Source organism: Passer domesticus, chromosome 1, assembly GCF_036417665.1.
Source record: "Passer domesticus isolate bPasDom1 chromosome 1, bPasDom1.hap1, whole genome shotgun sequence".
Classification (NCBI taxonomy): domain Eukaryota; kingdom Metazoa; phylum Chordata; class Aves; order Passeriformes; family Passeridae; genus Passer; species Passer domesticus.
In genome coordinates this window covers 84,512,149-84,535,255 of record NC_087474.1, presented here as the reverse complement: position 1 = coordinate 84,535,255, position 23,107 = coordinate 84,512,149, and the positions used below count along the sequence as shown (strand labels likewise).

Below are 23,107 nucleotides of genomic sequence, written 5' to 3'. Positions count from 1 at the left end.
GGGGATCTTATCAATGTGAATGAATACCTAATAGAGATGAACTAAATATAGGGCCAGGCTTTTCTGAAGGTTGTCCTGTCACAGGACAAGAGGCAGTGGGCACAAAATGAAATGTGGAAAATTCCATAAAAATGTTAGAAAAAAAGTCTTCTTTATCACCAGGATGTCAAGTAGTGGAATATGTTGTCAAGAGAAGTTGTGGGGTATCCATCCTGTTCTTACTGGAATTGTGGCAAAGGAGAGTGCATTCTCCTTGCCTGAAAAAAAAAAACTAACATAAGTTATTTTGTCTAGCTGGTTTTTGGTTTTAAATTCTTCACAGTGAGTGTATTTGTGAATATAACTGCTACTCCATGGGAAGTGTGACCATTTGCCATTCTTGTTCTGATTTGAAAACAAAATTTTCTCACAACATAATTTTTTGACACAGAGCAGAAATCCTGACTTTTACCCACTGTTACTCAGAAGCTATTTTTGTAACCCTGAGCCTTCAGTAATTTACTTAAGTGGCACCTGCATCATCCAAAAGCAATGAGATATCCACATTATATTCTATGTCAGGAGCTATTTTTGCATACTTATTAGACTATCATGAGGTCTTGGAAGCCACTAGTATCAAAACTAGGCATAGGCCAGCATCTGTAAGACTCAGTCTGGTTTCTAAAGTCCACATTGTGCCTGTGTAAGCCTTAAAGTTGGGTTTATTTCATTAGCAGTTGCTTCAGGCTATTTTACAAGTCAGATGCACTTTGGATATGCTGTAAATAAGACAGTATATAAATATAAGGTGGAAAAAAAAATAATGCCACCTTATGAAATCAATGCCTGGCTGAAATAAAAAAAAAATCTTCCTGTGGAGTTTGATATAAATGTGACCAGTAACAGTCTATGTTGCAATTGTTTTCTCCTCTTCCATTTCTTCATTCTGCTTTTGCTTAAGTGGGCATGAAGAATTAAATAAAAACTTTTACTATGTTCTTACTGCTGTTACTGCCAGTAGGACACGTCTACTTTAGTAATAATCTAAAAAATTAATCTTTCAAGAAATATTTAAAATCATTTCAGAAAAAAAAAATATTATTTTGGTTCCATTGAAAATTGATTCTCTTAATGCAATAAGAGATATTGCATGGATTAGCAGATTCATGGTCATGAGCAATGCTTTGGGATATTCTTCTAGAAATTAACAGCCACAAACTTTCTATGCCTTTTGTTAAAAACTAGGTGAAGCTAGTGAATAATCAAAGTAAAGCACTTTGCAGGGTTTCATGAGAACTAACCTAGAAGTATAACAATACACAACAAGATTGCAATCAAAGCTCCTGTGCTGAGGCCGACTGGCAAGAAGATTGCTTCCACGTTGCAGGACTGGATGGTGCCATCAGAATCACATCTGCAAACACGGATAGTCAAAGTGTTTGTGCTGCTCTGGACAGGGTAACTGCTGTCTTCAATTACTACTGGAAGAAAGTAAAGCTCTTGCTGCCTTCTGCTGTAGCCATTTCTCCTGGTTTCAATCCCAGCTGTGTTGTCTGTAAAACATGACAGTCGTTAACATTTTTATTGTGTACTTCACTCCATATTTTAGCTTGTATCACCTTCAGTAATAGGCTGGTATTTCATATTTTAAATGTGGTGAATGACATGCCTTGCTTTGCTATTACAGAAAGTATTGTATTCTGACTGGTACAGTTATTCATTGCAGAGAATTAAATATTCCTTTTCTTGTAAACCTTTTAACAGCTGAAATTTCAAAGAAGATAAAAATAACTAACCCTCCCCCTCCCACAAAAAAAAAATTAAAATTACAAGTGTGATTCTGAAGACTTTTCAGTTTATTTTCACTGGATCTCCTTGCATTCTAAGCCTGTGGTCCAAAGGATTTTGATTGCATATGAATTTAGAATCATATCTCTATCAATGAATTAATTAATTTAAAAATACAAAGTAATATACCTGGATAATATGAAATAATTTTAGCTTTCCTGCCCCATTAAAAATAACTAGAGAAACGAACTAAGTACTAAAAAAATCAGTACAGTTTCCATCAATTAGTCCACTTCTAGACTTTGTAATTTCTTGTCTTTTCTTCCCAGTTAGTTATTTCTGCTTTTCCTGAATCAAAGAAAGTAGCAAGGAAATTATGTAAGATTAAAATAATTACATTAAAAGCAAAACCAAAATTAATTTGGAAGGGAATTAATGAGATGACAGAAATAAATGAAAGTAACCTGCTGCAATTCCCATTTTTCCATCTCACCTATATGCTTTATTATATTTTTTAAAAGATGTCATATGATGGTTTTCATGCCTCAGTGGTTTGTTATGAGGTAGAAGGATTAAGGGCTCTGAACTTCCCACTCATATACTGGTATGGAGTTCTGACTAAGGACAATAAGAAGGAACTCTAAATATCCAAAATTAGGTATGTTATGATTAGACACCACGGAGACAGTGCATGGCTAAAAAAAAAGGTTCAGACACCTCCTTTTCATCAAACTCAAACTTGGACAGGTCAAATTCAGTTACACTTAGTTTTGAAAAGGAAAAATGTCTCAGAATAGTGTGAATGAAACTAGCTTCTATCTTCAGCTTTTTCTTTCTCTCTATGATTACCTGCATGGTATAATAAGTTTAACTAATTTGAAGACATTCTGTTGAATCTTACTTCTGTTATTTTTTCCATATTTCTATTATTAGAATTATTTTTTTTTCTTCTAAGTGAAACACTGAAGACCACTTTAATAGCCTACAATGCAACTAAATGACTTTTCATCCTCCTTTGAGAAGAATCAATCAGATCAACCTGTTAACTCCTTGATTTTGAACGTTTTTTGTTGCTCTTTTATGACCCTTTTCAATTGTTCAAAGTTCTTTTGAGAATATGAACACAGGCAGGTGTTTGAACTCTACACAGAAGAACCTAAAGAAGCTGAGATAGCTTCTGCTTCTTCAATCTGCTGGCAATAAATTAATTTATAGGATATGTGTGAGAAGAAGAAATTCTGTCTCTTACATGAGCAATGGAGTGTACTCCACATGGAAGCTGCCCTCTAGAGAGCAGAGTGAGGCTGGCAAAGCAGGAAGAAAGAGATCTGCAGTCCCTCTGGAAGCACTCCAGCCCTGCCAGGGCATCACTTCTATTAACACAGTGGATTGATCTCAGTGCTGCTGAAAGGCAACCTTGAGCTTCTGTCTCACTCCAGTCCTCATTAAGTTTTATTCTGAAGTTTGGGGCCTGGCTTCTCTTGGGTGCAGCACAAGAATACCTGCTCAAATTACACCTGCTGAAGTATCAGACCACCTATGATTTTCAGTTGTACAGAATAGCACAGGGATTAGGGCTTCTTGATATATTAAAAAAATTTAAATTCCACCTTTACTTGTAAAAGCATTAATTGTACTACAGTGAACAACACTGCGTCCTCAAAAAAATAAAAAAAAATGCTTTCACATAATACCTGCTTGTTACTAACATAATTGCTAACTTAAAAGAAAATGGTACTTGTTTTAAGAGATTTCTTTAGTGAAAATAAGGTTGTGTTACCACACCACTAAATTGTGCACAGAACAGACCTTCCTCCACATTTTTGGCAAACAAAAGGCAGATGATATTGCAAGACAGGGTTTGTGTTTGGACATATTTTTTTCCTAATATCTCTGCAAATCATCAATAATGAAAAAAGGTTTTTATGGGGTTTTTTGTTCCTTACATTGTAACAAATTACATACTTCTTTTTTTTATTTTTCTTTTTGTTTCTAAATGTTAAGAAATGCTTTTACAATTTTATATCTTGGTGGTTTCCACTTTTTATCAGAATATTGCACTTGTTTTTATACAGTAGCGAAGCTTCATTAACAATTACTGAGATCCAAAGTCATCTCAGTGTCAACATTACTGGTTTAAACATGGAAATTTAATTATCTAATAATATTTGAACCATTTCCTCACCAAACTCACATGCTAAGCACACTTAACAAAAGCTGTAATTACTGTATAGACTTGCTAAGTTTAAAAATTCTTTTGATGTATTAAATCTGTTAAAATTATCTGAGAAGACTTCTTTTTAAAGCAGAAGTTTGTGGTTATTCAAAAAGAAAAAAATACCAAGACTTGGTGAAGTTTAAGGATATTTTAAAAAACAGACAAGAAAAAAAAATAAATTAAAGCTCCTACTTTAAAGAAATTTTTATCAAAAAAAAATTTAAAGGCATTTAAAAAGGCATAGTATTAATGTTCTAAGAGTATATAATTGTGAAGATTCTACCCATATGGGCCTTGAACTATGTTCCAGAGCAGAGTAATGCCCTAATCTTCGAGGAACAGAAGTAAGGAACCTTAATCTGTTATAAGGTCATCCTTCTTATTCATTGAGCTCTCTGTCTCAAGAAAACTGTTTGAAAGCCTTTGATAAAATGTGTTAGATCTACATAGTTTTGTTTTATAAGATACTATTATTCATGTCTACAATATTATGGATGGTTTCACTATATTCTCTATTTCCAAATCCCTAAGTGAAGTTCTTGGCTCATCGGTTCAATCTTTTTAACTATTTATGACACATAAAGATAAAAGTCACTATTTAGTTTGGGAATAAACCATTTTCATTGTATCAGCCTCACAGGAGAGCTATACATAAAGAGAAAAGAAGCACAGTTTGTTTTTTCAAATTTATTTCATCCTGATGTTTCTTCAGGACTAATAGTGGTTAGCTTATGTTGTTGGCTTTAGTTTTCTATTACATAACAATGTCAATAGTGCATGGCCTTAAAAATTATGTGGGCCATATAGATAAGTTAAATACATTTTTTTAAAAGGCCAAAAAAATAGGAGTTCTCAATTTTATTTCAATTGATGTATTATTCATTTCTAGCACTTTTAAGTGCTTGGGTCACTTAATTCACAAGAAAGGAACCTTTACCTCACAAATGCTGTAACCTCAAATTTAAACTGAAAACAGCAAATAAAAAATTAAGAATTATATACTTTTTTAGATAGTGATACTTACAACCTGCACAGTCAAATGTTTTTGGACTTTGTTGGATGGCTTAGATGTTCTTTCTTTGAAATGCAATTTAAATTTAAATATAATCTAATAGGTTGAATACTTCTTTTTCTCTTATTTGATTAAAGTAGTTAGTGATGAAAATTTACTACAGTTTTAGTTTAGCTGTGTCTGTCCACAAGACGACATCCTTGAAGATGCTTACAGTAGAAAAAAAAAGATAAAATTTTTGTCTTGTTTTTTTTCTTTGGCATCTAACAAAAGAGTTCAAGTTAATAAGGAGACAAAAGGATATGCAGTTATGACAAAAATTGGAAGAAAAATCAGAGCTGTCAGTTGTATAAATTTCCAGCTTATTAAGGGTATTGTACTTCAGTAGCTCTCATATTTGGAACTGACTCTGCAGGACTACGTATCCTCAAGAAAGCACAGTATCTGGGTACTTTGAAAATGGTTAGCAAAGTCATAGTATTTAAACAAGACAGCAGTAGTGTCTTGTTTAAAGGTATACCTGCATTGGCATATGGATTCTTCCTGAGATACTGAATGATAAAAGGAAGAAAATAAAACAGGTAGCAGTGTTTTTGAAGGCCTGTAGGGAAATCTCAGCCTTTGGTGTTCTGACAATTCCTGCCCCTAAAAATAAGAAAAGGTGCAAGACCTGAATTTATATTAATATAAGTCCCAGAGAGTTTAGCAATTAGAAATGCCAAAGAAAAATATTAGGTCTGCAGACACAACTGTAATTGAAAGTAAACATATTTGTCATTGTAACTACAATCCGCTGCTCTGAAAGAGAGTTATGGGTAACCAACTTACTTCTGTAGTCATGGACTGTGAAGTTTGGTTTGTTGGAAGCCTCAGATGACAGTTTGAAGGAAAACCTTTGCCCAGCTGGTGACAAATCTTTATCTGCTGCAGTGATGATCTGTATCACCTGAAACCAGATTAATTCTGAATTAATTAAAACTGCTGCTACAAAAGCAGCAGTTTTGTAGAAGTGGAAAGTGAGCATCAAATGAAACTGTTGAAAGTGACTTCTTGCTGGATTACTGTCATTCCCTTAGAACACTGCACAGTGGAGGCAAGAAGTCTGAATTCTATAATCACTGGAGAACTCAGAAGGTCTTGCTTTGACATATCTGATAAAAATCAGAAAGATTTACTCTATATTCATGGTATTTAATATTTATTGATTATATTAAAATGCTAATGATGGCTTTCGGTTGAATAGTTATGCTGCGCTTTATCTGCTACTACTTCTGTCACAGATACAACCCTTTAAGAAAGAGATTTATTCTCCTCTCATAGCTATTAAATGTACAGTGAAGGGTGGTTCAGGCCTATATAATTGGAGAAATTAAGAAAAAAAAAATAGACTGCAAATTGACCACAAAAGTCAACAAACAGAATTCCAATACGTATTTCCAACACAAACATTTTGTTTGTAGAAGAGTAATGATGTAATTTTTAAACTGAAAAATTTATACTGCTATAAATAATAAGGAAAGAAAAAGCAAAAGAGCAAGCATCACAAATTTGAAATACCTGTCCTGGCTTGGCATTTTCACATACAGATGTCTCATATGGAACTGAAATTTCAGGAGGAAACTCGTTGACATCCAAAACATTTATTATAACATTGACTTTGCTGGTTAATAGTGGGTTACCTATAAATAATTTTAAAAGAAAAACATTACTTTTTTTGTCATCACCAGTCTGATAAGCTGTCATAAACTTGCAATCTCAGTACTGTGGCTCCCAAAAGCCCTTGACTTCCATTTATTTCTGTTTTGAACTAAGAAAAAAAGAGAACCAAACTTCTTATCAATTTGTATCAGACTTTGATCCATTACTCTTCATGGGTTAAGGAATCAATCGGGGTGATTATGTTTATCAGAGCATAAATGGAAAAAAAAAGTGAAGTTGTACCTGTTATTAAGGATGCAAACTTTTCTCAGATCACCTTTCATTAAGCCTGTGGAAAACACTTTCAATGATTAAAACTGAATTCTGTTTCCCAAAACTAAATGCAAATCAATATTTATTGCCTAGCCATTGTTTAAATCTTCAAAATATTAAGGAGGCAAGCAGAGCATAGCAATTTAGAAGACAGAGAAAGAGAGAAAGATATGGAAAAACAAAATCTTGCTGAAAGCCAGACAGAGTCAGTGTTAAATTCAGCAGTGAAACACGCACAGCTAGCATTCAACGACTTGGCTGTGTCGTGGAAGGTATTTCTTTAAATGCAAAAGTGTTTGCAGGCAGCAAATATTTTTGTGCAAAAGAAATCTTAAATAACAGCATACACCATGTTTCTTTCCACTGTCCTTCCTCTACAGATAATCTTCATCAGTCACTAGATGCATGTTATAAACAAGTTTGCTCACAAATGCAATGTCTGACAAAACAGAGACCCCAGTACAATACAAAGCAGATAATGTTCACTTTTACTTTATGCTGAGACCTCCTGCAAAATAGCAAATATGTGAAAAATAGCATAGCTGGTGAGTCAAAAGTATAATTATTTTATCCTTTTTCACTTAAGATGAGTGGCAGAAACTGTTAAGTGCTGAAAAACTCTATGCTATAAATCAGGGTGTTGTAGGAATGACAACATGGGAAAATGTTTAATTGCAAGAGGAGCTGTCTTGAATGTTCAGGAGTAAATAATATAATCATAGAATCATAGAATGGCTTGTGTGGGAAGGTACTTTAAAGATCAGCTAGTTCCAAGCCCCCTGCCACATGCAGAGACACCTTCCTCTAGACCAGATTGCTCAAAGTCCCTCCCAGCTTGGTCTTGAACACTTCCAGGAATGGGGCACCCACAACTTCTCTGGGCAATGTGTGCCAGTGGCTCAGCACCCTCACTGTAACAAATTTCTACCTAAAATCCAATCCAAATTTGCTCTCTTTCAGTTTGAAGCCGTTCCCCCTTGTCTAGTCATTACATGTTGCTGTCTAAAGTCCAGCTTTCTTGTAGGCTCCCTTCAGGTACTGGAAGGTCACAGTTAGGTCATCCCGGAGTGTCCTCTTCTCCAGGCTGTAAAAGCTCAATTGTCTCAGCCTGTTTTCATAGGAGACATGCTCCAACCCTCTGATCATCTTCATGGCCCTCAATGGACCGTTCAAATTATTTGCATTGGGCACTTGCTTTGCAGTTTTTATAATCCTTGGCATTTCTTTTGTTTATAACTAACATAGCAAAGGGGAAAGTCTCTTCATGTTGTCACCATAAAAAATTTGCATGCTTTCTTCCTTATTCTTTGGACTACTAAATGCAGGACTAGTTTCAGGACACCTCTGTCAAAATCAAAAATATTCTCCAATTATTTCCAAGTTTGACAAGACTATCTGCAAGATGAACTTTGTTTTACCTATTTACAAGTAGTAGATAAACTGATCAAGATATAAACACAGCTAGAAGAGAAGAAGGAGCCTAGAAGACAACAAAAATGCACTACCCAGAACTCACATTTGTAGTCCCTACCTATGAATTTATTAGAGAAATATTTAATAGAGAAAATATATAATGACATCTCCTTGAATTCTTGTTCATTTCCAATTCAGCATTATCCCTACTTGCAGAATGTCTCTGTGGAGGAGGGCATTGTGCAGTACAATCAAAGACACAGTTTGGTCTAGCAACTAGGAAATGGGCACTCATTCTTGACATGCCTGAAGAGATGGAAAAAAATCTAAATCAATTGTTCGTAGTTGCATTGGTTCCTTTGTAAAATAGGAAAAAAAAATTAAAAAAGGAAACAAAAAACCCCAAAACAACAAAAAACCAACTTATTTTATTCATTAGAGGGCAAGACCTCTATAGAGAGATCAGAAAATCCCTGAAGAGGTCAAATTCACACAGCTACTGAGAGAAACAATCTGACCTAAAACTTTCTGAAAAGGACGTATCAACTCACATGGAGTATCTCAGGTTTTGCTTTAGATGTTTTCGTGTGTCTGTGTTCAATTTAAGGTACAACACTGAGAAATGGGGGTCCAGGACATATTCTTCGAACAGATTAGAGATTAATGCATTGCCACTAAGATACAGGCATAGATGTCCATTTCTTTTTAGGAATCACAGTGCCTTTCAAAAAAAATTTTGAATGTAATCAAAATTTCTGCATCATGTACATGAAAATATCAGATTATTTTGATAATTTCTGTTAGATATATCAGTTTCTTTAAGAAGTTTTTTAGGTCATATTTTTTGTAAAGTAACTTGTATAAATTACTTTTTTCTGCTTTTTGCAACAGTTTAGATAGTATGTGACCTATATTTTTAAAATTAACAGAAGGATTTGACATTTTTTCCCCCTCAAAACCAGAACAGAATAGCATGCTCTGGAAATACACATGAACATGAGTATAATTTTTACATTTATTTCTCACTGATGGTATCTGATTTATTCTCTGTGGTTCTTTGGAGGATAAATTAGAGACCAAAATCTTCTATTCCTAAGTATTTCAGCAAACTAGAATTTTACCTTGCATAAATGGTCTGGAACAGACAGCTATGAAAGTAAAGAGAATTACCAGAGCCCAAGATGAACCTATTTCAGGTTTTCATTTTATTTGCATTATTTTCTTTCAGGTTTGCACAGACATCACTTTAACTACTTGAATATATAAATGAAGACTGCAAGAAGATTGTGTACAGCTTTGAATTCATATATAATACCAAAGACCTGTAACACTTCATGTGAGCAAGCATGAAGAATTGCATTTAAAATACTACTTTGCGGACTTGACCTCCATTTTCTCTGCTTTTTGGTTGATGTTTCGCTCAAATTCAAGTCTTCATGAACCCTGTGAACACAATTGTGACGTATATACTGGTATCAGTGAGTGAGTCACTAAAAACATCTGCTTATGCCTTTTAAACCCAGATTACACAGATGAGAATACAAACTGGGTAAATCATGAGCCTAGAAATTAAAAACTGATTTCATGTTTCAATTCTGCCTGTAAGATATAGGAAAATTAATTAGCTTCATTAATTTCTTTTATCAACTTAATTAATTAGTCGACTTCATTTTCCCTTGTTTTTCCTGTCTGTAAAACAGTGACCATGCTGCTTCCTTTTTCTGCTTGATTACCATCATTTGTCACCATCTTAATGGTTCAAAGCTATTACAGCAGTAGAAAACATGTAACATTCTTTGAATAATGAACTTGTGAAAATCCAAGGTATCTGAGAAAATAAACACTGACTATAGAAGAGAACTGCTGATTCCTTAATCCCAGTTATGGTATATAGGAGAAGATCAACTCCATCTTGAGATTTAAGGTGAGGTTTCTTCAACATTCTCAAAATTTGGGTCAAGACATAGGTGAGTTGGGAAGATGGTTTGGACAGGAAGGATTATTACTTCATTTTTACCCTTAAATTATGACAGGAGGATGGAAAACAGAAGTTCTTATGCATTTTATCTGTCTCCTCTTTACTAAAGAGGAGTACTTCCATACTAGGTAATTAGGCAGCATATGAAGGAATTTTGAACACTGGACTGTGATTTTTTTATGCCACTAAGTTCTTATAGCAGCTCTTGGTGCAGTTTTGGCCTGAGGCAACCAGTGGTCTTGTGGACAATTCACATGCATGTGATGGGCATTAGTAAGGGCAGGGACTACTCTTGAAGGATTGATTTACATCTGGAGGGACTCTGGAAGGTAAGAAGGCATAGAAATGAGCTACTTAATGCCAGCTGGCCTTTGTGCTTGACATGAATGAGAGCCATGTTTAATTTATTAGTTTGCATAGGTTCTGTGGCATCAAAAAATGTTCAGAAACAGCAACCATGCAGACTACTAGGGTGTTGATTAGTTCTAATTATTAAGAAACAAAACAACAAGCTAAAATGAAATATAGTCATGCAATGAAAAGAGGTACAATGGAATTGGGAAGCAAAATGGGGAAAAACAACATAATCTGAAACATCCTCCACCTGCTCAAGCACTTTGTTCTATATAAAACCTGAACTTTATATCTATGAATGGGCTAGGGATGTTCTAGGGATTCAGCTGCTTTCTCAGTATGTCTGCAGAACAATCATCCATCTCCTGCTTAAAAACATCTCCACTCAGGGACAATTCAAGAAAAGTTAGTTTACAGAATGGCCATTGGAATGTGCCTAAAAAGTGTGAGAGGTTTTTTTGTTGCTATTCTCTCGCAACGAGAAAACAAAATTTTAGCAATGGCATGTTTAAATAATATTACTCGTTATGAGTCTACTTATTTATTCTTATTTTATAAAGATATATTTTAGATATATGTCCTCATAGAGAGATAAAGTCACCAGGAAGTGAAAATACTTCAATAACAATACTGTCTGTTCTTTTCTGAAGAGAGTTTATGAAGCTAATTTCAATACTGGACCACCTCTTTACATAGTCATGTATATGTCAAGGCTCTTCTCAGCATATTTTTGCTGTGATAAGGGATGACAGTCTCAGTTTCTATGTCAGCACTGGGCAGCAATTTTTTATATCAATATTTCTTCAAATATAGCAATTTCCCCTCAATCTTTTTCAATTTTTTTTTCTCTCTAACCATTATTTTTTGCTTTTGTGCAGTGTGTCATCCCTCAATCCTCCACCCTTATTCTATGCTCTTAGTCAGACAATTGCACACAATGTTTTGACAGTTACTATAGCTCAAATCTTCCCAAATTTTGCCAGTTACTAGTATAGTAGAGATATGGCAATTATTACCATTATAGATAATAGTCAGTATATAAATATTTTGGGATATGCTGCAAAAAAGCACAAATATGTTTTAGGCGCAGATTCTTAGCATAGCAATTGGTAAAATTTGGGATATCAAAATATATACTATTTGCTACAGGTCTGCTTAAATGTCATACTATTATATATATGTATCCATGGACAAATAAATTTCAGGGTTTTTGACATCTTTAATTACTCTTGGGAATAATAAACAGATTTAAATCAAGTTTACTAAAACTGTTTCCCTTGCAGCAGGGAAAAAATTTACAAATCTCAAATATCCTTTGCCCAATATTGAGTCTAAATAGTTAAGATTTATTGAAATATGGACCCTGATGAGACCTTCTTTCTGCATCCACCTGCCTTTCAGTTTCTTTGGAAACAAATTACAGTTCTGTTATTTTTTTTGTGAATATACACCTGCACATATATCTCCATGGACTCAACCACTTCTGACAGTTTAGGCTTCTCTGTTAGTGTATGTCTTTTCCAATCTTGGGATAAAATTCAAGTGTTCATTTGGCTGGTGTTCTTTTTATATTTTCAGGTTCCAAGGAGTCAGCCCATGGTTCGAGATAACTACAACTGAGAATTCAGGGGATTTTTTTAAATCTGAAATAATATATACCATCTCTGCTTCCCAAATCTTCTTCTTCCTGTTAGTAGCAGGTATTAACTTTTGAAAACCAAGCCAAGCAATACATTGAGGAAAACATGTTATTTGCTACAGAAACTTGCCTTTTCTGACACATAAACAACATAGAATTAATAAGAAATACCTCTTCTACAGCCTGTTGATGTCAACAGAAAGAATTCTGTGACCTTTGCATAACTGCTAAGTGATCAAAATACTCGTATTCAAAGCATAAGATACACCCATGAGAGTTACAGTTTGACAAGAACATGGATGAGAAATGCCACACACATGGATGGCAATGAAGAAAGTTGCAGGTACATAATATAGTGGAAGAAAGGACTTCTTATTAAAAAAAGGCTATGCAGAAGACACAAAGAAAAGAAATTAAATTATCCCACCACAAATCACATAGGAAAAATAAAAGAAGGGGTTAGGCATAAAATTTTGGGCAGAGAGAAGAGATAGGAGCAGAGATGCACCACATAGATTCATTTAGGGCATTAAATCTTGACTTAATTTTAGACTTTTTTATCTAATATCAAACGACTCTTCACATTTTTCTGCCTTCAAAAAGTATATTGACAGACCTGTTATTTGACTAATCTAATTTCATATTTAGTGACTTACAAAGTCAGAAATCAGAACTGGAAGGCACCCATACAACTCCTCATGCTCTCCATGCTGACAAAATGTTTTTCAGCTTTTAATGGAACTATGGTTACATGAGGTCTGCAAGCAAAACCTTACTAAACAGGACTGACTGAACATCACATTTATCCTCATGAGTCTGGGAAAATTATATTCACTGAACCTTCTTAAATAAACACTTGGCAATTCAAGTAGTCTTCACATTATATTTATACCTGAGTATTATATTCTGAGAAAAATACCATATTAGCATATTAATTCAGTTTGTGTCATACTTACTAACTTTACTTGCAATTATAGAGAAATTGTATTGTGCTGTGCTTTCTCTGTCCAGTAATTCATTAGTAGCAATGGTTCCTTCAGTAGCATCTATTGTAAAGTAGCTGTCCACATCATTCTTCCAATCCATGAAGTATCTGTATGTGAAAAATATTAAAGAAAGTAGATGCAAATGTGCAAAGATTACTCATTTATCATAGCAGCAATGTATCTGCCTCAAGTTTTGTTATTTTTCCCTTCACAGCTATTACCATCCTCGCAGGAAGAAGCCAATAAAGAATGATTTGTTTATTTCTTTTTTTGCCAGGTTGGAATGCTCAAGGGGAAATGAGATATAATAAAAGGTTTAGTACTCCTGGTATTCAGATGACTTGAAAAGCTTGAAGTCCCAAGAAGTTGATGCACACCTGTGACCCTGATTACTTATATCAGCCAGTTTGGAAGCACTATACAGGCTTAGAGGGAAAGAGATAAAAGGTATGTGAAACAGAGCTTGAGATGATGAATGGTGATGGAGTGTGCCAGATCTGGTCTCTTTACACCCATTTGTAGCTGCAGTGGGCTGGACACAGTCTCACAAAGAGGTGTCCCAAAGGAATTTGGCAGAGTAACAGCAAGGGAGATGGAGAAGAGTATGCTTATTCCCATACATATACAGGATCAATAAATAGCATTTTGCCTTTGTGAAGAATAAGTACCTTTCACTGGACCTGTGAGGAACAAGGAAATATTTTTATTTTATGTTGTTTTGTTTTGTTTTGTTTTATTTTGTTTTCCTGAGCCCTTATTTATCAGGAAGTATGAACATAGAACAGATTTAAAACTAGAAACGTTTACTTATTTCTTATTTTTCTCTAGCGAGGAATAGAAAGCAGAGATGTACCTGGTAACACAGCTGCTTAAAAGCAATGTGATAACTATCCCAAACCCATTTTCCTTAAATGCTAATTAATTTGAAAGTCTATTTTCACATTTGATGCTACTGTTTGTAGTCATAACAGAATAACATTTTTTCTGATGCAACTGCCTCCAGCTACTAATTTCCTTTTCATCGTTAGTCTCTTCATACCTTGATAGCGTTTCTCAAAAACTAGGCAGGATGAAATTGAGAAAGCCATTTGTGAGCAGTAGGCAATAAGAACAAAATGGCACTCAACAAGTACATTCAGAAGACTATAAAGCCTAGAGAACCACTCCTATGACATCTTATTTCATGCAAACCAGTGAGAATAGGAATAAAATCTGCTTTTTCCATCTCTAATTAGAGTTATTTATGTATTTAATATAGAGGGGATGAAATGATAAGCACTGTGTTTACTTCTGTAGAAGGAAGCAACAGTAGAAAGGAGTATATGTCATATTCACAAAGAAAATATTTCTACTTGGTACTAAGAATGCCAATAGCTCTGGAAGACTTGAAGAGTAAAAAAGCCACAAATAAGGTGATGTGCTTCTTTGGAGACATTTTGTTCAATCAAAATCTCAAAAAAAAAAACTTACATGTAGATGAAGTAGGTTTTTTCATCGATTGACAGGCATCATTACTGGTTTACAGCTTTAATTGAAAAGCCACAGAAATGGTTTGCTAAAGGCAGCATGTATCCTTTTACATAGTTGAGCAGGCACATTTTCTTGAATATGATATTATTATCTACCCATATTGGTAATTTCACTCTCTTTGTTCAAAATTTGCTTGACATTAAAATTATGAAAAATATATAAACCATTTATTAGAAATATCATTACCCTAAGATACTCTCTCAGGAGCAGCAAAATTACTCTGTCAGGCTTTGCATCTTTAATAAATTATAATTTCTTCCAAAATTAAATATGCAGCAACACACAAATAAATGAGTTCAAAACATGAGAAAGCAACTTGGCTTTTATTTCCCCTTAGGAAGATTAACTTTGCCTGAGTACCCTGCACAGTGCAGTATGAGCCAGGGAAATAAAATACAGGCCTTAATTCAAAGCACCATGTAGGGGATGGCCTCCTTCACCAGAGCTTTGAAAGTATGGAAAACATATTAAGTATGAACACTGTTGTGTTTGAAGTGAAGTTCAGGCATGAATATTTGTAGGATCAGAATCTGATAGTCTGTCTGGAAGCATTCACACAGGTGATAACTTCATGCACAGGCCCAGTATCCCTATTCGTAAATATTAGCATCAACAGGATCAAAGTTCACAGTAAGCACTGCAAGACTAACACTACTCCTGCTGGTACTTCTGGCAGCATTCCTCATGGCTTCTGTGGAAATGGGAATTGAGTTAAATTAAGCATGTTGTTTCAGCTTTCTTATTTTAAGAATCTACATATCCAATTAGACAACCAAAGGGAGAGGTATAGGCAGAATTATTGGAGATGTATTGTCTAAAAGAGATAAATTAACAGGAAATCCTTCCAACAAGCATCCATTCTTCCTCCTTTGATTGGTTCTCCATGTATAGTACCCAAGAAAACATTCCTAGCAGAAAATCCTCTTACAAGCAGATCTTCTGGACACAGAATTTCTCACAGACACATCAGTAAACCTAAAAAGCTTAAGAAAAGTGGGAATAGGACCCCATTTTTCTGGTGTTGAAATGGAAATTTTTGGGGACACCCCAAGAGAAGACAATTTTTGGCAAAGACCCTAAGAAAATGTAGTTTCCTTTCATAGACAGAAATTACTCTTTCACACATTGATGCTCAGTGTGTGATTTTTTTGTATATAGGACAGCAACAGCTAATCTCTTTCTAAGGCCAGCTGCATAGCCTGAGCTCTGTCCTTAACATGGAAGAGATGATTTGAAGAAGAGAAGAAATGGGAAAAATGTCTCCAACCAGAAAAATTGGTAACTTTCCAGAGATAAACCCAGATATCTGGGACATAAAGTCTGACATTTCTTGTGAGATTGGGATACACAGAGGAACACTGCTGAAATAGTGGTATTAGGACAGCTGTCTGGATCTTCCAGTCATGGTCTAGCAGCTTGAAGAAACTGAGGTTGGTTTATTTGACTGCTCAGAGTGCCTGCAAGACAGACCATGGATAAGTGCACTAATCCTAAGAGGCATTTCCTTCCTTGAAAAGTTAGGGAGAACTTGTTGATATAGGACAAAGCAGAATTATTTTTCAGAAGTCCCTGAACAGGCCTGCCTTGCAGCTCTCAGTACCAGACATTGATATCATTCATATTCACTGTCAGTGAAGAAATTTTGACATGTATGTCTCTCTGAATATTCTTTCCAGCAGAAGTGTTTTCCAGATTATATTATTGAAGGCAGGGAGTGTGTGGAAGGATATATCTTTGGTAACACTGTCTTGAGTTTTCTCAAGAATAGCTGCATTTGGACATCATGTAGGATAGGAGAGATAGAATGGAAATACTCGGTTTTTAAAATTATTAGATTCAAGCCTATAAGGCTCACCCAGAATCCACAATGACCTCTTAGAAGCTCCAAGAACTATGGACACTCACCCTGGCTAGACAGTGAGGCTGCATGTCCTTCACGAGCTCTCACAGAACACTTCCACAGAAGACGGCTCACCTCCTTTCAAAGTGAGGAGGACAACAAAGAAGACTGAGCTGACTCCTGCTGCAGCACAGAAGATGGCAGTGCTTGATGGAGTGCTATTGAATACATGAGTGACAGCAGGTCATCCCTGTGAGGATAACAGTGACTCTGAGCCATTGAGCAGACAACTGCAGTGACTTCAGATTGTTGTGCCATGAATAAAAGAACTGGATAGCTGTCCTGTGCTGCTGGAGAAACCTGTGTGACAACTTGCTCTGAAGGGATGGAAGGTGTCAGGATGCTAAGGAGGCTGTGAAGCTTAGGACTTGGATGTATTTTTTGGTCTTAAAAATGTGGAGGGAAAGATTTCTCCTGCCTATCACAGAAAATGTTTGTTTTTGATATTATGGTCGAGTAATTTAAGGCAGGAAATGAGCAAGGTAAGGCATCTAAAAGTGTGTGTATTTTAGAGGAAGAGAAGACTGCTTTAAAGCTGTGCTGGGAGGATTAAGGCCAAACGCCAGAGGTAAAACTCAAGGATTGACCTTAAAGGGTGCTAAAGCACAAACAATAGATAAAGTGAAAGATAAAAAAAGGTAGTGGCAATATAAGATCAGCACAACCAAAATTAGGCATTTGAAGGTTAATGGCTTCTGATCATTATGCTTTTGTGCTCAATAAACATTTCCTTAAACATTTGTATAGTTTGTTTGTTTGTTTGTTTGTTTGTTTTTGGGTTTTGTTGTTGTTGTTTTTTGGTTTTGTTTTGTTTTTTGTTTGAGAGGGAGAAATAACCAGGTGATAGAGGAGCTTTACAAAAATAACCTTAATTTGTCTCAACTCACACTTTGCTGATGTAAAGCACATTGCTTACTCTAGTACCTAGTGACTTACAACACAGGTTATTTTTAAGAAAAATATTGCAAAGAAAGGTAAGGGATGAAATAACAATTTTCTGTAATGTGATAGATTACTAATTGTGTATATGACCTTAAATTGTTTAAACTGCATTCATTCTAAGTTTTATTTAAATATTAAACTGCAACTAAATGAATTTCTGGGTCTATGACAACTTAAGATATATAAATACCACCTATCATATCAGAAATAATAAGGAGTGGCTTAAAAACATTAGAAACATAAATGAAAGCTAAGAGAATTCAGTTGGGTATTGTGATAGTTAAGATTTTTTTGTAACTCCAATACATATATAATTAAATAGATGAAAGAAGCATTAAAGCAGGAATGGCAAAAGGGATGAGAGATTGGAGGAATATAAATGAGCTTCTAGGTGTGATGAGACTACCTGAAAGCCCAAAAGAATTTTCATTAGTAGATTAATCATGTGCTGTGGGTTGAAATTATTAGATCTCTGCATATAACTGGATGTTGAGAATATGACACCTCTACAATACAATTTTGTCCTGGTCATTAAGTCAATAGATAAATATAAAAAAAATTAGAGAAAGCTTACAGAAAAGCAAGAAAAACTGTCTTGGTTCTAAGAATTTTCAAGTTATAAGGAAAGATTAAAAGAACTAACATATGCTTTAGCATGGATAAGAGATGAAAAAAGGGAGACAGAATAACAGCCTGCAGATAACTGAAGAGCTTCAACAGCAAAAAGGGGAGGGTAGGATTTTTTTCAGCACAGAGAAGTGAAGGACAAAAACTCAGATGGGAAAATTTATGTGTTGTAGCAAAATCTTTCTGTCAGTGATGTACATTATGCTGCACACCAGAGGAATGACAGAAGTGCTGTCGCTTGGTACTAAAAAGGCAAGTTGTGTAATATAAAAGAGACTGTGGAGTAAAGGACATTTCCAGAAAGGTGAAATGATAATCCTTATAGTCTCTGCAACTGTAAACTCTACTAAATAGGAAACACTATCATCATACCAATCATACTCATCATAAGGTGAAGTTACAAATATTTTAAAATATGACAATGGTTTTCAGGTCGTTTTAAGATGGTTGCTAACAAAATGTAGGGAAACAGGTGAATCACTCCAACAATGAGAAACAGGAAATTTAGACCTCAAGTTAAGCCTGAAAGAATTTAAAAAGTTAGAGAATGCAAAGTGTTGAAGGATACAAATTATGTGTCCTCCAAAATCCCATCTTGCCACTAAATTTCCTTCCTGCAACTCTAAATCTATTCACTTAGTTATCATTGTGTAAAACTCAAACAAATCTTATCACCATATTTACATGCATAAATATGAGAAACTCTAAGTCAGAACTTTATTGCTCTTCTCCAAGGTAAGTGCTAAACTCTTCTGCCAGTTACTGGAAGTATCTTCCATTCCAGTCAATGCAGAGGAGTGATTTCCATGATTTTGCTAAAGGTGCAATCAAGAATTTTCAAAATGTGTCCCCAGTGTGAAAATATTGAATCAAATACTCCAGCATAAGCTTTTCCAATTTCTGAGCAGCTTTTTTTAGTGGAAAAAAAGGTACAAAAGCACATCAGTCCCTGCTCTCAGAGTCCCAGCCACCCACTGAACAAAGGGATGCTGGAGGAGTCAGATGTTCAGTGTGAGCTGCTGCATCACAAGGGCACAGACACTCATCAACTGCAAGAATTCATCAGCACAGTCTGCCAGACGTTTGTCCGCTCTGGAAAGTTTCTCAAAAATGACAGATTTCTGCTTGTTGCTGTAACCTGTGCATGCCTAAAGAACTTATTAAGTTCAAATAGGTATAAATAAATTTAACAAAACATTTTATTTTCTTGTGCTAAATGATACAGTCGTATGAGTATTTATGACTAAGTAGGATTGTTAAATTACCTTTAGTCTTTCTCAGAGCTACAGCATTTGAATCAGAATTATATTAATTTAGTTTCTTTTCCATATCTCCCTTTAACTTAAAAATTACTCTGACTCAGATTCTTATCGTTTTCTATTAACTTGAAAATGTTGTTTCACATAGTTTTAGAGGAGCAGAAATGCTAAAGAATCTATTTTCTCCTCCGTAATGTAGTAATATGAAGCAAAATGTCATGTACTACTTGCTCAAGAGTAGCAGGCAGGTTTGCATATCATTCATGTTGTCCTGTGCTAATAAAATTACAATAACTTTAAGTGCCCTTTACACTGTACAACCCAGCAGCTGTTGTGCTGTATGCATGCACACTATTATATATGTGAAATATTAGGTATTTTAAAAAATAAAAGTTATAAAAAAAGTACTTGTTATATAAAGCACTTGGATAAACTCTGTTAATATAAAATATTCTAATAAATAAATTTCTTAGTATAATGAAAAGAGATAGGACTTCTCTTGTGCGGAACTCCCAGTTTTAATACCCTGGGTTTAATATTGTGATAGTCTGCTTGAAGGAAGTAAATGCAATCAAATTTAACTATTTTCACATAAAACCATAATCTAATACATTCATACCTGTCTTGACTTGGTTCTTACATAGCAGATACTGTTCCATTAGTTTGTGGGGTATTATTTTTGCTTATCTTCTAAATAATTTATTAAGACATCTCCCTTAATAACAGGATAATTTTTCTGTACCTGTGCTGAATATCTTCAGAACGCTGCTGAGATATTAGAGATCAAAGCAAAGGAAACTTGGACTTGTCTGCTGTCAGATCATATCCTTTAATCATATCCCTTCATGATATCCCTTCAGTAATCTCATGGATACCAAGTAGATCCCAGAAGAACCCTACCCATGCCAATACATAATAGTCTCAAATAAGTTGATTTTGTTTTTCTTTTTTTTAGAAGGAATACTAGAAATGGAGGATAAATAATAATAAACAAGCAAACAAACAAACAAAAAACCATCAATGGAGAAAACCCAGTTCTATCTGAAGTGTGGAAAGGAGTCAGCACAGTCACAGAAGGGCTTCTGCTGCTTTTCCAGGTTAAGTAGCTGTGTCCTACCCTGACCTCCCTTCCTACTATGAATCAGCATTAGCCTGTAGTTCTCTCAAATGCAATTTCTTTTTCAAATGAAAAGAGAGAGTTTGTAAAAAGGTATTTTGGTTTCAGCTGCTTTGTGACCCAACCAATATCACAAACAGGTCATTGCTCATTTGTGCTTGCAGAACTGATGTCAAAAACCGATTGAAGTGTGATGCTAAGTTTGCATAATAAAATGCAACTAAAAAAGAGCAGCCAATGTTGGTCGGCTTTACTGTCATATAATAGCACAAAACTAACAAGGGGAGCATACACTGAATATTTTCAGAGACACTGATTTGTTCCAAGGTATCAAAAACTAGAGATGGCCTGTGTGGCTGATGCTATAGAAGTGGCAGAATTGTCTTTATACCACATCACACTTGACACACTTAAAAAAAAACTACATCCCCAAGTTTACTGACATACTAAAATATTTCTGTCAGTTTTACTATGATTTTTCATTCAGCATTTCACACAAAAAGCTATAATCTTACAGGATTTTGCAGAAACTTTCAAATGTACAATACACTGAGGTAAAGCTTTTGTGATAGTGCAGGCTGAGTGTTTTTGAAGATCCTAGTGAAGGAATTTATATAGTCTTTTAGGAAGGATAGTTTTGCAATAGTTAAAATATTTTGGCTTAAAAAACAGACAATTCTGGAATTAGTTTGACAGAAGCCCAAATAAGTTGCTGTCTCTATCCTCTTCCAAAGGAGTTCAAATATCCTGTGATCTGTACTTCAGCCTTCCCACAATGAGTGTTGTCTATACTGCCCATCATGTAGTGATGCTTAAGAGAAGGATGAAGGGATTGTTACACCTTGGGAGAAGGTATGAATGCTTCTTCTCATTGTTCCATGCCTGTCATTTTCATGCCTTTCATGAAACACTTAATCTCCCACAAGAAAAAACAGATGGTCTTAGGCATACTACTTGACTGGGTTTGCAGTCCTTATACAGGGCTCCTTACTTCTGTGATTTTAATCAAGAACTAGAAGGTTTAGTGATGTTAGCAGCCAGTATCTTACTTGGTCTGGAATGAGTAGTATCAGTGCAAATAAATTACATTTTGCTCCTTTGGAGAAGACCAATCATTATGCCAAATTAATTGGCAGGAAAGCAGTGGTTGCAGACAGCCAAACTAATGATGGGTCAGAGTCAAGCTAAGGAAGCTGTTAAACTTTTCATAAGCCTTATAAATCTTACACAGGAATTTTAGTAAAACATGGTAGGTAATATGGGAATTAAAATGTGCTGCAGTTCAGTTATCAGCCCTTTCACCCTGCCAATTCTGCTTGTCTACAACTTCCTGTGATTTCTCTCTCTTCTGCATTTAAAGGTTTTGTTCATTTGCTTATCTGACCCTCCAGTCAGCTCCACTGCCTGCTCTGCATTTCTCATTACCAGCTGAGTATCTTATCAAAAGCTGTTGTCATTTGGAAAATGCATTGTTTTTATGCAGTCTCAACATCATTTTTCCTGCTTCATTGAGCAAGCAGAACAGCAAGACAGCCAGGGAGAGGGAAAGCTTTGTCCTGCAGTTTAATTAAGTCTCAGTTTTTGGACTGTGAGCAGCAGCAGAAGGCATGTTGGACTTAACACCCTCACTCCCGGCATAGCAGTCAATCCTGCTATGGTGGAAAAGCATTAGAGCACTTTCTATACCAGCACTACACATTATAGACCCTGAATATAATTTCACCCTGATTTGAAAGGTGTGCACTTGCCCTTTGCCCAGCTGTCCATGGTCTGTTCGCTCCCCTTTCATGCAGTCCATAGCAGGAAGAACCCACCCGCTGCTTCCACCAAGGTACCCAGGTATCAGAGGGCACAGCTCAGGCTTGGTGAAGAAAAGAAGGGCTCTTGCTTTGCTGGTTTTAGGTGGGGAAAGACCATGCTGGGATGAGTGTCTGGATGTGCATGAGTATCTCTACTAATGGGCAGAGTGAGTACAGAAAGATGGAGCAAGTAAACCTGAATGAATACCTCAACCCTTAAGAAAGCTGAGAGGGTGAAAGCAGATGCTGTGTCTCCATCAGATAGTCAGCCTCAGTAGATGCCTAAACTTTATTTTGCACTTGGATGCATCTGACATAAACCCAAAGGATAAGACAGAGGTGCTTCCTGGGCTGCTGTTCCCATACCTGGCCTGGAATACTTTGTCTTCTGATAGTGCTAAGGCATTAAATATCATCAATACGATAAAGGAGAACTGGCCCACTGGCATATATCCAATATAAATAATCTTTGATTGTTTTCTTTTGCATCATGTAAATACATAAATATTAGCTCTGTTCTGTATCTTTGGGAACCAAAAACTGAACAAATATCTTATATTTTTATCCATTTAAAAAGCTGAACTAAAATGCTGAT

General features: G+C 35.4%; 1 protein-coding gene and 1 long non-coding RNA gene across 15 annotated transcripts in view; one reads left to right on the top strand and one right to left on the bottom strand.

The window, feature by feature from the left end:
- Positions 1 to 23,107, bottom strand: part of CDH12 (cadherin 12) — a 710,660-nt gene that overhangs the window by 3,401 nt on the left and 684,152 nt on the right. For 12 of the 13 annotated variants that reach the window (XM_064427694.1, XM_064427690.1, XM_064427700.1 and 9 more), the window contains 4 exons: positions 13,309 to 13,445; positions 6,555 to 6,676; positions 5,826 to 5,943; positions 1,281 to 1,532 (listed from right to left, as the gene is read on the bottom strand). In XM_064427694.1, the coding sequence (XP_064283764.1) occupies positions 1,281 to 1,532; positions 5,826 to 5,943; positions 6,555 to 6,676; positions 13,309 to 13,445 (629 nt within the window). The remainder of the gene's footprint in view (positions 1 to 1,280; positions 1,533 to 5,825; positions 5,944 to 6,554; positions 6,677 to 13,308; positions 13,446 to 23,107) is intronic. The other variant, XM_064427722.1, reaches the window with a different exon arrangement.
- Positions 7,242 to 21,850, top strand: LOC135304883 (uncharacterized). 2 transcript variants are annotated; one of them, XR_010366126.1, is made up of 6 exons: positions 7,242 to 7,513; positions 9,610 to 10,305; positions 12,292 to 12,413; positions 13,616 to 13,785; positions 20,552 to 20,693; positions 21,448 to 21,850. It is a non-coding gene; the product is annotated as an uncharacterized LOC135304883 (long non-coding RNA). The 2 variants fall into 2 exon arrangements; XR_010366125.1 differs by lacking the exons at positions 20,552 to 20,693; positions 21,448 to 21,850 and adding an exon at positions 16,027 to 17,587.